The 11,607-nt window shown below is 68.0% G+C and overlaps 1 protein-coding gene across 1 annotated transcript in view; it reads right to left on the bottom strand.

Annotated features, from left to right (window-relative positions):
- Positions 1-4,885: 4,885 nt before the first annotated feature.
- LOC119712365 (collagen alpha-1(I) chain-like) overlaps positions 4,886-11,607 on the bottom strand; it is a 13,750-nt gene continuing 7,028 nt past the window's right edge. The window contains exons 4-7 of the mRNA XM_038163469.1: positions 11,458-11,603; positions 10,782-10,861; positions 6,159-6,439; positions 4,886-5,774 (exon numbers count right to left, since the gene is read on the bottom strand). Coding sequence (XP_038019397.1) covers positions 4,886-5,774; positions 6,159-6,439; positions 10,782-10,861; positions 11,458-11,603 — 1,396 coding nt within the window. The remainder of the gene's footprint in view (positions 5,775-6,158; positions 6,440-10,781; positions 10,862-11,457; positions 11,604-11,607) is intronic.

The following is an 11,607-nucleotide window of genomic DNA, read 5'->3' as shown; positions in this document are numbered from 1 at the left end:
TCTTGTGGCACATCGCCTTCTTCCCAGGCAGCAGTTGCAGCTGGAGCCAGGAGCAGTTCCCAGCTCCTGCCCCAAGGCAGAGTCACCCTGGGAAGGGGTCACCTGCACTACCCTGGGTTTGGCTGGGCATTCCCAGGGGAGACTCACCCCCAGGAGGTTCATCAGGCAGATTTATAATCCCCTCCCTGTGCTCCAGCCATCCCCATCTCCAGTAACCACTTGGACTGCAGGATTTCAGGAGCACAGGAGCACAGATCTGTTCCAGAGCCAGCCCAGCACTGGCTGTGCCTCAGCCTCCGGGCTCCAGCGCTGCAGGAATCCACACTGGCACGGCAGGGTGCTTCCCACAGCTGGACAGCAGCTGCTGGGCTCTGCCCCATCCCCTGCTGCTGCCAGTGGCACTTCCCCTGCTCCTGGAGGAGGGCTTGGCGTGGAGAGGGAAGCAGATGCTGTGCACGGTGGAAATCTTTCCTGCTTCCGTTCGTGCTGGGGATGGCTGGAGCTGCTCTGCTGAGCTTGGTGCTCGCTGGGTGCAGCCCTGTCTGAGGGGGCCACCTGGGGTTCCTCAGGGCTCCTCACAGCCTGGGGAAGCAGGAAAGGTTCACTGGGCCGCAGCACCGCTGGGAAGGGGCGGGTTTGGCCAAGGGGACAGCTCTGCCTGTGCCAGGGATGTGTGTCCTCAGCTGCTGACGAGCCCCTCGCTCCATGCCACCCTCCCACGCCTTTCCAGAGGGATTTCGGGTTTCCACTGCTGTGCAGAGCTTCCGTCCCTCCCTCTGCGTTGCTCTAATCCCCTTTTCCCTGCAGCATTCCAGCCCGGGAAGGCGCGGTGGCTGCCTGTGAGGTCAGTGCTTGCCACCCCGGCGTCCTGCGTGCCCTGCGCGACTCCCGCCGCTCTGCGCTCGGAGCAGGGCACGGCTATTTTCGGCACTGCCACCCAGGATGTAATCTTGGCTGCCTCCTCACCACCACCTCCTCCCCCTCCTCTCGCTCACTCTGTCTTTCTCTCCCCCCCCTTCACAAGTGATCAAAAATAGAGCCTGTGGTGTTAAATTTCTCACTCTGTGGCTTATTAAAAGCCTCCGAGTGCCTGACGCGCAGCCTATTTGAAGCTCAGCCGACTTCCAGCTCCTGAGCTGCTCCAGTGCCTTTTCCCCTTCCCCTCTCATTCCATTTTTTTTTTTTTTTCCCCCTTAAAGGTCAGACATTGCACTGAGCATAAGCAAAGCTTCAGAGTCAGAGCTGTACTAATTAAAACATCTTGGGAATTACTGGGGCCGGCCGGCTCCCTTCCCTCTCGCGCTGCCCCTCTCTGTCCCCAGCTGCTATTTCGGCTGCGTGAGCCTCCCCCAGCACACGCAGCCGCGCTGACGGAAGGTGGCTGCCTCGGGTTTTTCATCTAATGGAAGAGCGTTGGCGAGGCCGGGAAGCTGGGGAAACGGCCAGCTGCTATTTTTAGGACGGGAAAAAAGTGTCTCCGTCAGCGTCCTCTCACCAGCTCTTCCCACTGCCTCCCGCCAGCGCCAGGGGAGCTGGGGGGGCCGGGGGATCCGGTCCTGCCCCCCTCGCTGGGTGCTCCGCAGCCTGATACCTGCTGGGACTTGTAGGCTGCATTTAGGGGGAGCATTGGGTGACCCTTCCGTGGCCAGAGACCCTGGGGATGGGACGTCATGGATGCAAGGACAAGGCTGTGTGCTGAGCCAGGACAGGAGCAGCCCTGGGCAGGGACTGTGGGTGCCTGGCTGGCGGCATCATAGCCCTGCTCACGCTGAGCTGCACTTTTGGGGGTGCAGGGCCTGTGTGGGGGATTGCCTGTGCTCCTCCACGCTGCCAGGTCAGCCTGTTCCCTGCAGCCTCGGCTCTGAGCCCCTCTGCCTCCGGCCCTTCCCCTCCGTGCTCATTATCTGCCTCTGCAGAGCCACGTTCTCCTCCTCCCTTGGCTCCCACTGCCCCTGCCAGAGCCACCTCAGTCACGTCCTGCTGCTGCTCCAGAGGCAAAGCCCGTTCGTGCTCCCAGCTCACGGCAGGTACTGCAGGGGTGAGCGCAGCCTGGGGGCTGCCAGGGAGGTGGGGGACAGCCCCGGTGTGGATCACGATGTGATTCAGCAGGTCACTCTCCCTCCTCTCCCCTGCCCCCACAGCAGCCTGGATTGTCACACCAGCGTGGCACTTTGCTGTTTGGAGTGCTGGCACCTGCCTTGGGGCACAGCAGCCTCCATCTGTGCTTTCTGCCTCTCTTTGCCGCGATGGGTGCCGAGGTGCCCCTGCCTTTGGCTCCCTGCTCTGCTGGGGCCACGCAGCCCCGGGAGCACGGGCGATGTGGCCGAGTTATCCCCGGGAGCCCGGGGCCTGTTTGTCTCCGGCTCTGGGCTGGGGCGTGGTGGGTGTGAGAGGGGAAGGGCTGCCCGGAACGCGGTGGGAGCGGGGGAGGGCCGGTGTTGCCCCCCTCCTCCCTTTCCAGCCAGGGCTCTCTCCCATGACTCGCATCCTCTGCTGCCAAATGGAGGGTGGGGAGCGGGGCCGGGAGCGCTCGGAAAGTGAAGCATCACGGATTCTGCCGGCGGCGTCGCTTCTCCGGGGGATGATTTCCGAGACGGGCCGGGTTCTGCCAGGCCAGATCTCCCGGTGCTGGCGGCCGTCCCTGCGTTCGGCCGCGTGGCATTTCCCCGTCCCACCCAGTCCCGAATGCAGGCGAAAGGTTCCAGCTCTCCTCTCTCTGCAGGAAAAACAACCCCAAACCCCACCGCAGCCCCAGGAAGCCCCGCTCCCGCCGGGCTGACTCACCCGGCAGAGCCGCCCCTTTCTTTCCCTGCCCAAACCTTGGCGCTGGGGATCCTGCTCGGCTCGGCTGCTGCCCCGCACCATCGCTGCCCACCCTGCAGCACCGCGCTGGGGCTACAGAGGTTGCCCCCACCCCTCTCACTGTCAGGGAGCTGCAGGATGTGGCAGCAGCTCCCCAGAGTGTGGGGACCCCCCCAGGGATGCCGGGCAGCTCCCTGCGTGTCCCGGAGGCTCTGTAGAGCTGGCCCCCTCCCAGCCCAGGCCCGCGGGTGCTGCCGCTGGCCCCGGCGTGGGAAGGTCAGCGGAGGCTCCACACGGAGCGAGCGCAGCCCGGAGCGTCCTTGGGCCACGCCGCCCTTGGGCGGCTCGAAGGCCGAATCCTCACAGCTTCCTTAGGATGGGGAGGGGGGGCCGGGCGCTGCTGCTGTGTAATGATTAACCCGCCAGCGTTAATCATTCCGGCCGGCAGCCTTTTTCCTCCGGGTTTCCAGCTCTGGAAAATGCTCCTTTTCCGATTCCCTCCCACGCACGTGGCCCCGCAGAGGGAGCGTGGCACAGCTCAGGGAAAACCCTGTGGGGAGGAGCGGGACCTGCCTCGGGGTCTGGCACCGGGATCTGTCCCGGTGGGGCCCCTCGGTTCTGGGGGTGCCTTGCCCGCAGATGGCGGCAGAGCCGTGGGGAGCGTCGCCCCGGCGGCCTCACCCCCAAAATCCCGACACGAGAGCGAGCACCCGCGGGCGTTGAGGAGGGCGGGTGCTGCAGCCAGCACGACAGAGCTTGTCACGGTGCTGCCGGGCCAGCAGTCCCAGAGTGCCACGCCGGCCACGCAGCAAACCTTGGCCCGGGGCGCGTTCTCTCGTGGGGAAACTGAGGCACGGATGGGAAAAAGCCACTGGCAGGCTGGGGAGAATGGGAACGGGACATGGGAATGTGACTGTGCGGCTGTGCTCGGCCGTTCCACCCCCGGGGAGCTCCCTGCGAGCTGCCGGAGGCAGGCAGGGGCGGTGGGGGCAGCGCGCTGCCCTTGGGGGTCCCAGGTGCCTCGGCAGGGGCTCGCTCCCGGGGGCCGTGGGCACTGCCCTCCAAGTGGCCTTGGAGGCCACTGTCACACGGCTCTGCTGGAGGTGGCCCAAAGCCGTAGGGGGCCGGAGGGGGTGCCTGCTCTCGTGCTGGGGGTTCCAGAAAAGCCCCCTCCCACCAGCTCCCGGCCAGGGCCGTGACCCGCGGGGGACAGGGGGAGCCTGGGGAGGAAGCGGCTGCCAGCTGGGCTCGACGCCGGCTACAAAGGCGGCCCAGAGAGCCCAGCGGAATGAGGTGGCACCCGTCCAGGTTCCCACAGTGGCCCTGGTGCAGAAAATACACCCGGAGCTGGTGGCGGTTGCCACAGCGATGGGCTGGGCGCCACGCCGGGGAGGGGGGCACGACCCCGGAGCCGGGTGTGCCGGCACGGGACCCCGGTGCGGGGCGGTGGGAGCTGCGTGGAGCGGTGGAGCCGGGTGCTGGCAGGGACCAAAGGCTCCTGCCCCGGCTCCCGCTGCCTCCGCCCGCCTTTGATGTGCCGGGACTTCGCCCTTGGTAAAGCTGGGAGGTTCCCAAGGAGCTCCCAGCTGGATCCTGGCATCCAGCACCCAGGTGCCTGGTGCGAGCCCCCCGCGAGCCCTGGGGCTCCGTAGCCGCTCGGTTCCCTTTGCCCTGCTGCAGCCGGGGGCTCGGAGCCCCTGCGGGCTCCCCAGTTCCTGGCGGGGCCGGGAGGAAGCGGCTGCAGCTGGTCCCGGAGCTGGGGCTCTTCCTGGCAGGGCTGGCGCCGGGCTGGGGCGTGGGGTGGGGAGGGAAAGCCGGGGGGCCGGGGCCGCTGCCCTCCGGGATGCCCGGGCAGGCGGCAGGGAGGGGTCGGCAGCGCTTCCATCCCCGTTCCCTCAAAGGCCACCCCTCCGCCGGGTATAAATAGCAGGATTGAGGCTGACACTGGAGTCACTTCTGCCACCACCACCTTGGGTGTTCCCCCCCGCTCCGCGGGACCTCAATGGGGTCATTGTGCACTGCGGACCCGCGGGGCACGTCCTGAGCAGCTGCTGGGCCTGACCCCGGCTGCCTCCCCCACGCGTCAGGGCCACGGATGGGGCGCGGGGGTGTCCCCGCAGGGTCCCTCGCAGGGAGGGGTCGCGATCCCGCGGCAGGGGAGGGCCAGGCGCGGGTGGGCAATGCCTTCGCGCCGTCCTCGTCGCCAGCGGGCCGTGCCGGCCCTGCCGCCCCCTCCCTGCCCGGGCAGCGCCGGCAGCTGGGGTAATGACGGGGTGTGCCCGGCCGCCCCGGGCTGCGAGCGGCGCGGGAGGCTCCTGCCACCCAGCAAGACGGGGCCAGCCGGGCGCGGAGCTTTGCTGCCGCAGCCGGCGCGGCCACACCTGTGTGGGCTGAGCGGACCCCGCTCCCACCCGACACCTGCCCGGCCCAACCAGCTCCTTCGCGTCTCGGCCGCCCGCGGACAGGCCGCTGCAGGCAGGGCCCCCCGGGCCAGGCAGGTGCGGGAGGCGGGAGGGAGCACCAGGGGAGCTGGGGGCGCGCAGGGGACCTGCAGGAGTCGGAGCTCCGGGTGCCCGGCAGCTCTGGAGGGGCTGTGAGCCCGCTTGCGCCGACGGGATGTCCCCGTCCCTGCTGTCCCCTTCTCACTTCCCCACATTGTGTCCCCCGTCCGGCCCCACATCCTGTCTTGGCAGATGGGCCGCGGCCCCGACCCCGGCTGGCTGCAGCCCCTGTGTCCCAGGTAGGGCGCCCCAAAGGTGCACGGTCCTGCCAGGGGGCTGCAGAATGCCTCCCCCAGCTCCTGCAGGCTTCTGGGAGGGGCAGCACCTCCTGTGAGCAGGAACCCTCCGACAGGGGCAGGTGTGAGGTGCTGCAGCCGCCTGCGGATGTGAGTGGGTGGGTTCTGGGCAGGGCTGCCTCCCGCGGGCCGGCACCGGCCCGGGTGGCCACGGACTCCGATGGAGCTGAAGGCTCTTCGGGGAGCCCAAGGTTTAATGAGAGGCTGTCGGGCTCCCTGTGATCCTTCCGCCCATTATCTAATCGGAGCAGTGCATTTAGAGGCCACGGTGCAGGTGAGTCACTTCCCCAGCCGGTGCCTCAGTTTCCCCACAGGTCGGGTGCTGGGATGAGCCGAGCCCGGCTCCTCACAGCGTGGCTCGGCGCTGGGGAATGTGGCACAGTGGGTCTGGCCCAGGGCTGGATTCCTCCCTCTGCTCCTTGTGACACACCTGGACCCAGGGCACGGAACCTCCCTTGAGCCCCCCAGCCGGGCATGGGGCCCCGCTGCAGACACGGAGTCGGGGGTGCTGGGACATCCCAACGCCGGAGTGCTGACAGTGCCGGGCAGGGGCACCCACCCGTGCCGATGCCACGCGGGGTCCGGCTCTTTTCCCGCTCGGGATTTCCTGCTGCTGTTCCCAGAACGGGCCGCGGTCTTGCATCCGTGGGGCGATCCCGCACAGCGCCCGGCCGGGAACCCATCAGCGCCGGTGCCAGGCGCGGGAGAGGCAGCAGCACCAGCGGTGCTCCGGTTGCCCCCCCCTCCCCGGTGTCGGGAGGGCCGGGCAGGCGGCTCCATCACCGTAAACAGGAACTGCGGCCGCGGGGGAGCGCGGGGAGCCGGGAAGGGAGGGGGTGCCTGGGTGTGGGAACGTGGGTGTGGGAGCGTGGCTGGGAGCGCAGCAGCCAGCGGCAGCGTGTGCGCACACGGAGCTCGTGTGCGGTGTCCGTGCGCGGGGGGCTGTGCACAAGCCCGTGCCCCTGCGGGGTGAAGGAGGTGAACTCGTGTGTGCAGGGACAAGGCCGGGAGGAAGTGCCTCCTCCCGTCGCCATCCCGCCCGAGTCGGGGTTTCCTGGGGCACATCCTGCCTGCATGGATTCCGTTCCTCCTTCCCGGTTTTGGGGGGTCAAAGGGGTGCCAGCCCTGCAGGGGGGCAGGGACGGCCCTGGGCCCACACCAAGGCTGTGTCCGCCCCGTGCCCTGCCGGGCTGGGGGGGCTGCCAGCCCCCCGCCGGCTCCCCAGGGCGATGGAGGGCGGAGAGGTGCCCGCGGCCCCGCGCTGGCACCGCACTCCCCGCCCGGGTGAGGTTCCCGCATTCCTGAGGCGGCTCCACGGGGAGCCGGGGGCAGGCGCGGGGCGGGGATGCCGCGGCGCTGAGTGTGTGCCCGTGTGTCAGCGCATGGCCCGGCCCGGCGGGACACCCCCCCTTTGCTGCCCCCGGGATCCCAGGGATCCCCCGCTGGCATCACCCCCGGCTCTGGGCACGGGCTCGGGATCCATCCCACACGGTTCTGCCGCCCTGCGTGCGTGCATTCCCAGGACTGGGGATGACGCCTCGCGGGGTGAGCCCACGGTGAGATCAGAGGGCTGGAGTGTGATGGGATGGGTTGGGAGAGGGTGGGATGGGATTGGATACGGTGGAATAGGGAGTTACTTTCCCTCGGGTTTACGAGGCTGGGTCACCCCAGGAACAAGGTTCAGCGTGTATCCAAGGAGGCTCCCGAAATCCTGAGTCCTTCCCCTCCCCAAGGCTGGCAACTCGCTTAAGCATTTATAATAATAATAATGATAATAACAACAATAATAACACCACCACCAACAGCTGAGCTGTCGGCTGACTCCTGGAGCCGGGATTTAAACCAGGAAACGTGGCAGCGTCTGGGAAAGAGCCACTGGTGCTGAGGGAGGGGTGGGGGGGGTCAGGGGGCACAGGAGGTGTGGGGCATCAGGTCACAGTGGGCAGGGGGTCTGTGCCCTGGGTGCCCCTTCTCACCTTGACAGATCCCTACCTGTGTTTCCAGGGCTCCCCAGGCACAGCAGCTGAGTTCTGCCCTTTTTGGGGGGTCTCAGGGAACCGTAAGGGCCATGCCCAGGAGAGGGTCCCACTGGTGGGCACAAGCTGGCAGTGTGTGCCCGTGGTACTGATGGAACCACCAGGACCTCTCCTAACCCGAATTCTGCCATTGCCGAAATTGCCCCACCAGCACACGGCTGGGGGCACCATGGGGCTCCAGGGCTGCAGAGGAAGAGGGGCAGAGGCAGAGCTGGGGCATGAAGCAGGACAGGAGGTGGCCAGGGATGGGGTCCACAGTTCCCCCTGCTCATCCCATCACAACTCCAGGCTGAAGCAGGGCTGGGGCCCAAAGCTCTGCCTGCCCCCAGCTGAGGGGGCCACGGGAAGGGAGGCCGGGGACTGGGAGCCACTGGGATGGGAGCAGGAACTGGAGTTCAGCATCCTGGAGGGGCCCGTGAGCTCAAAGAGCCCAGAATAGCCCTGGCCTCACGGCGGGGCTGACCTCATGGCAGCAGGGCCACGGCCCAGCACAGCCAAGTATGGCTGCACACCTGGGTGCTGCTAAATCCAGAGGGATTCGCCATCCTTCCCGGGCCCAGGGCCAGGTGGGTGAGGGCCTCTGGTGACTCCCCCCAGCCTCAGCCCCCCACAAGAGCTGAGTCACCCTGAGGTCTGGCCTGAGCCACCCGGCCTGTGCTGGTGCTCCCCGTATGCCCAGCCTCCCAAGGGGGGCTCCTGAGTCACTCCAGGGGTGACTTCATCCCTGGGACTCTCCAGGCCCGAGGCCAGGGTGGGGGGCAGAGCCCCGGGAGCGTGGGGTGCCCCAGAGCCAGGGCACAGCGAGTGAGCCAGGCAGGGCCACTGGCTCCGGCTGCATCGGGCTGGCAGCTGGAGTGTCCCCAGGCTGTGACGCCTGGACAGTCTGCCAAAGGCCACCAGGACACGTCCCCGAGAGCTGGGAACACACAGAGCCGGTTGTGTGTTTCTAAGGACACGCCTGGGTGTTTACAGCCCCGCCAGCGTCACCGGCACAGGCACCGCCGTCCTGCCCAAGGACATCCGCGCCCGTCACGAGGCCACCCCGGAGGGATGGGGGGCTCCGCCGGGGCTCCGTGCCCGGGATTGCGTCGGGAGGGTGGAATCGGCATCTCCGTGCTCACGGCGGCAGCGGCGGCTCACCTGAGCGCGCCGGGGGCTGAGTCACCGCTGCCACCGTGACTGAGGCTGAGCCGCTCGGCCCCGCGGGGCTCGGGGACCCCCGGGGACCCCCAGCCCAGCACCGCTCCCCCCCCGCCGGTGCCCGGGTGGGCTGGGCAGGGCCGGGCGGGCGGGTGGAGGTGCAGCGGTTGGGCTGCACCCTCCTGCCGGGGTGTGCCCCGCATGATCCCGGCCGCTGGCCCCGCGCCCGTGGGAACGCTCCCGCTCGCTGCGGCGGCTCCGTGCGGGGCCCCAGCTGGGCACCGCGGGCCTGGCAGCCCCTTGGAAGCCACGGCACCGCTCCCCTCCCCAGGCGGAGGAAAAGGATCCCCGTCCCACCTGGGTTCCCCCAGGCTGCAGCTCGGCTTCTCCTGCAGCCGCAGGAGCGAGAAACTCCTCCTCTGCCCTCCTCTCCCCCCCTCTGTCTGCTCCCAGCCGGAGTCAGCTCTGCCCTAATCCCATGACCCCGCGCCTGCGAGTGGAATGCAGAGACTTGCGATAAAAATCCCCCGTTTGCCAAAGCTGTGGAATCAGCCAAGAATTCAGCCCAAAACCTTGGGGGGGGGCGGGCGGGAGGTGGAAAGAGAGAGAAAAGAGAAAAGCTGCTGCCCGGGGCTGGTGGGGGATTTCCCCGAAGAAAGAGGGCTGGGAATTCCCTTCCTTCGAGGGAGAAAACTTCCAAGAACCAGCCTCCAAAACACTCGGGGCTCCCTGCTGGAGCTGGGGCCGGCAGGACCGTGGGACACAAAGGAGCCAACACCACGGTGCTGCCCTGGCTCTGCCGTGACACCGGGCCAGGGCCCGTGGGAAGTGTCCCGGCGGGACCCGGGTAAGCCCCGCTCCTCCACCCCGTGTCCGCGCCGCCCTCCCGGCTGCGTGAGCCTCCGCGGGGGCTAATCCCAGGGCCCAGGTTAGCTAAGCGGATTGCGGGAGCTGCGTGTGGCCTGCAGCAGGATTTGTGTAGGTATTTGCTCGTCGGATCGTCTCTCCCCGAGCTGCTCAGCCGTGCGGGGTTTGGAGAACGCTCCCTCTGGAGACGCAGGAGCCTCGGATGCCGTGCAGCAATTATGCCCAAGTCTGCCTGTAATCTTTAACGATTTATTCCCAGGGCAACACAATAAACTAAACACACAAAATCCAGGCTGCTGGGAATCCTGGGATCTCCCAGCTTGTGTCTCTGGGGGCTCCAGATACCTTCAACCATGCTGAAATGTGCACACACTTCCTAAAGCACCAGCTCCTGGAGTCATGGGATTGCCGGAGGAGATGAGCTTCCTCCCAGGAAGGAGATGGAGCCGTGTGAGGAGGGTGGCCGCCGGGAGAGGGGTTCTTCAGGGCTGCCGGGATGTGGGGAGATGCTCTGCCCTTGGGGCACGGCCGCTTTGCCAAAGAACCCAAGCAGGCCACGCTCCCAGCCAAGGCCACAATGTCCCCTTGTCCCTCCCCGCAGATCAGGGCTGGGAGCTGGGAGCAGACCCTGCTCCCTGCAGGAGTGGCTCTGGTGTGACACCTTGTCCCCACCACGGCCCCTCCTGGTGCACAAAGCTGAGCTGTGGCAGGGCCAAACCTGTGGCCTTGGCTGTCCCCTCTCCTCGCTGCTCCAGGGCCTCACCCCGCGCAGCCAGCTGGGGACGTGGCCCCCCTAGGGGCGGCTTCGCAGGCCCGGGGCTCCGCAGCTCCCGGGGAGAACAATGGCGCATCCCTGCCCCGGCCCCTCTCCCAGGGACAACAATGGCAGGAGCCGGAGTCGGAGCCGCCTGAGCTCATCTCCCCCCCGAGAGCTCGGAGGGGGCTGGGGCGGGCGGGGGGCTGTGCGACAAAGGCTCCCTCCCAGCCCGGCTCTCTGCCTTGCACGAGTGGCCTCGCTGCCACCCAGCCATCTGCACACACCCCAGGGGACGCCGGGCGGGAGGGACACAGCAGCAGAATTTTGGGGATTCAGAGAGTCCCCCCTCGGCTCCTGCCGGGCCAGGGCGCTGCAGCCTCACGGGTCGGGTCTCCCCACTGCGGACCGGCCGCCAGATCTCCCCCTCCGGCTGCTTTGTGTCTTGGTGTGCCAGGGCATTGTCTGCGAAGGAGAGACCCGGCAAGGCAGCCTGAGGTCACCAGCACCTCCCCAGCACCTCCCTGCGTGCACGGGGCGGCCGCTGGGCCGGGAGGGAGCCGCTTCTGCCCCGCGGCACCCGGGGCATTGCAGCCTGGAACTGGCGCCCACCAGCCCGTTTGCCCCTTGCTTTAAAGCCCTGTAGGGCTGAGTCTGTGTCCCTGCTGGGAAGTGGGTGCAGAGGGAATCCCTGGGGGGGGGAATGGTCCAGCCTTGCTATTAGACAGCAGAGTCTCCACGCTTGGCTCCTAAAAGGAGAGCTCAGCCCATCTGTTCCCTGCCCACGGAGTGACTTTGACCCACGGGGCGCGCGGAGGGGGAGAGGTGTCCGGTCTGTCCCCTCCTCACGGTCCGTGGAGGGCAGCTCGCCCCTCAGCCGCGGCAGAGCCGGGACCCCGGCAGGGGCTGAACGCCCCCGGTGAGCCGATACCGAGATTAACGGCGAGTCGGGATACCGGGAGCGGGATCCGAAACGGGGGGTAGGGGCTGGGACCCCTGGTACAGAACTGGGACCCCCTGGGGCAAAGACCGGGACCCCCCGCGGGAGCAGGTGCCGGTACCGCCGGGGCAGGGGCCGTGGCCGTTGCCGGGGCCGTTGCCGAGGCCAGACCGGTCCCTGCCCCCGCCAGGCTCCACCCCGGGCGGTGCGGGATAAAACTTCGGGCACCTCCCCGGCAGCTCCGCGTCAGGGCTGCGCTCGGACCGGCTGC

This window comes from Motacilla alba, chromosome 28 (genome assembly GCF_015832195.1).
Source record: "Motacilla alba alba isolate MOTALB_02 chromosome 28, Motacilla_alba_V1.0_pri, whole genome shotgun sequence".
NCBI lineage: Eukaryota > Metazoa > Chordata > Aves > Passeriformes > Motacillidae > Motacilla > Motacilla alba.
The sequence above is the reverse complement of the archived record's forward strand: the minus strand, read 5'-3'. Positions and strand labels throughout refer to the sequence as shown.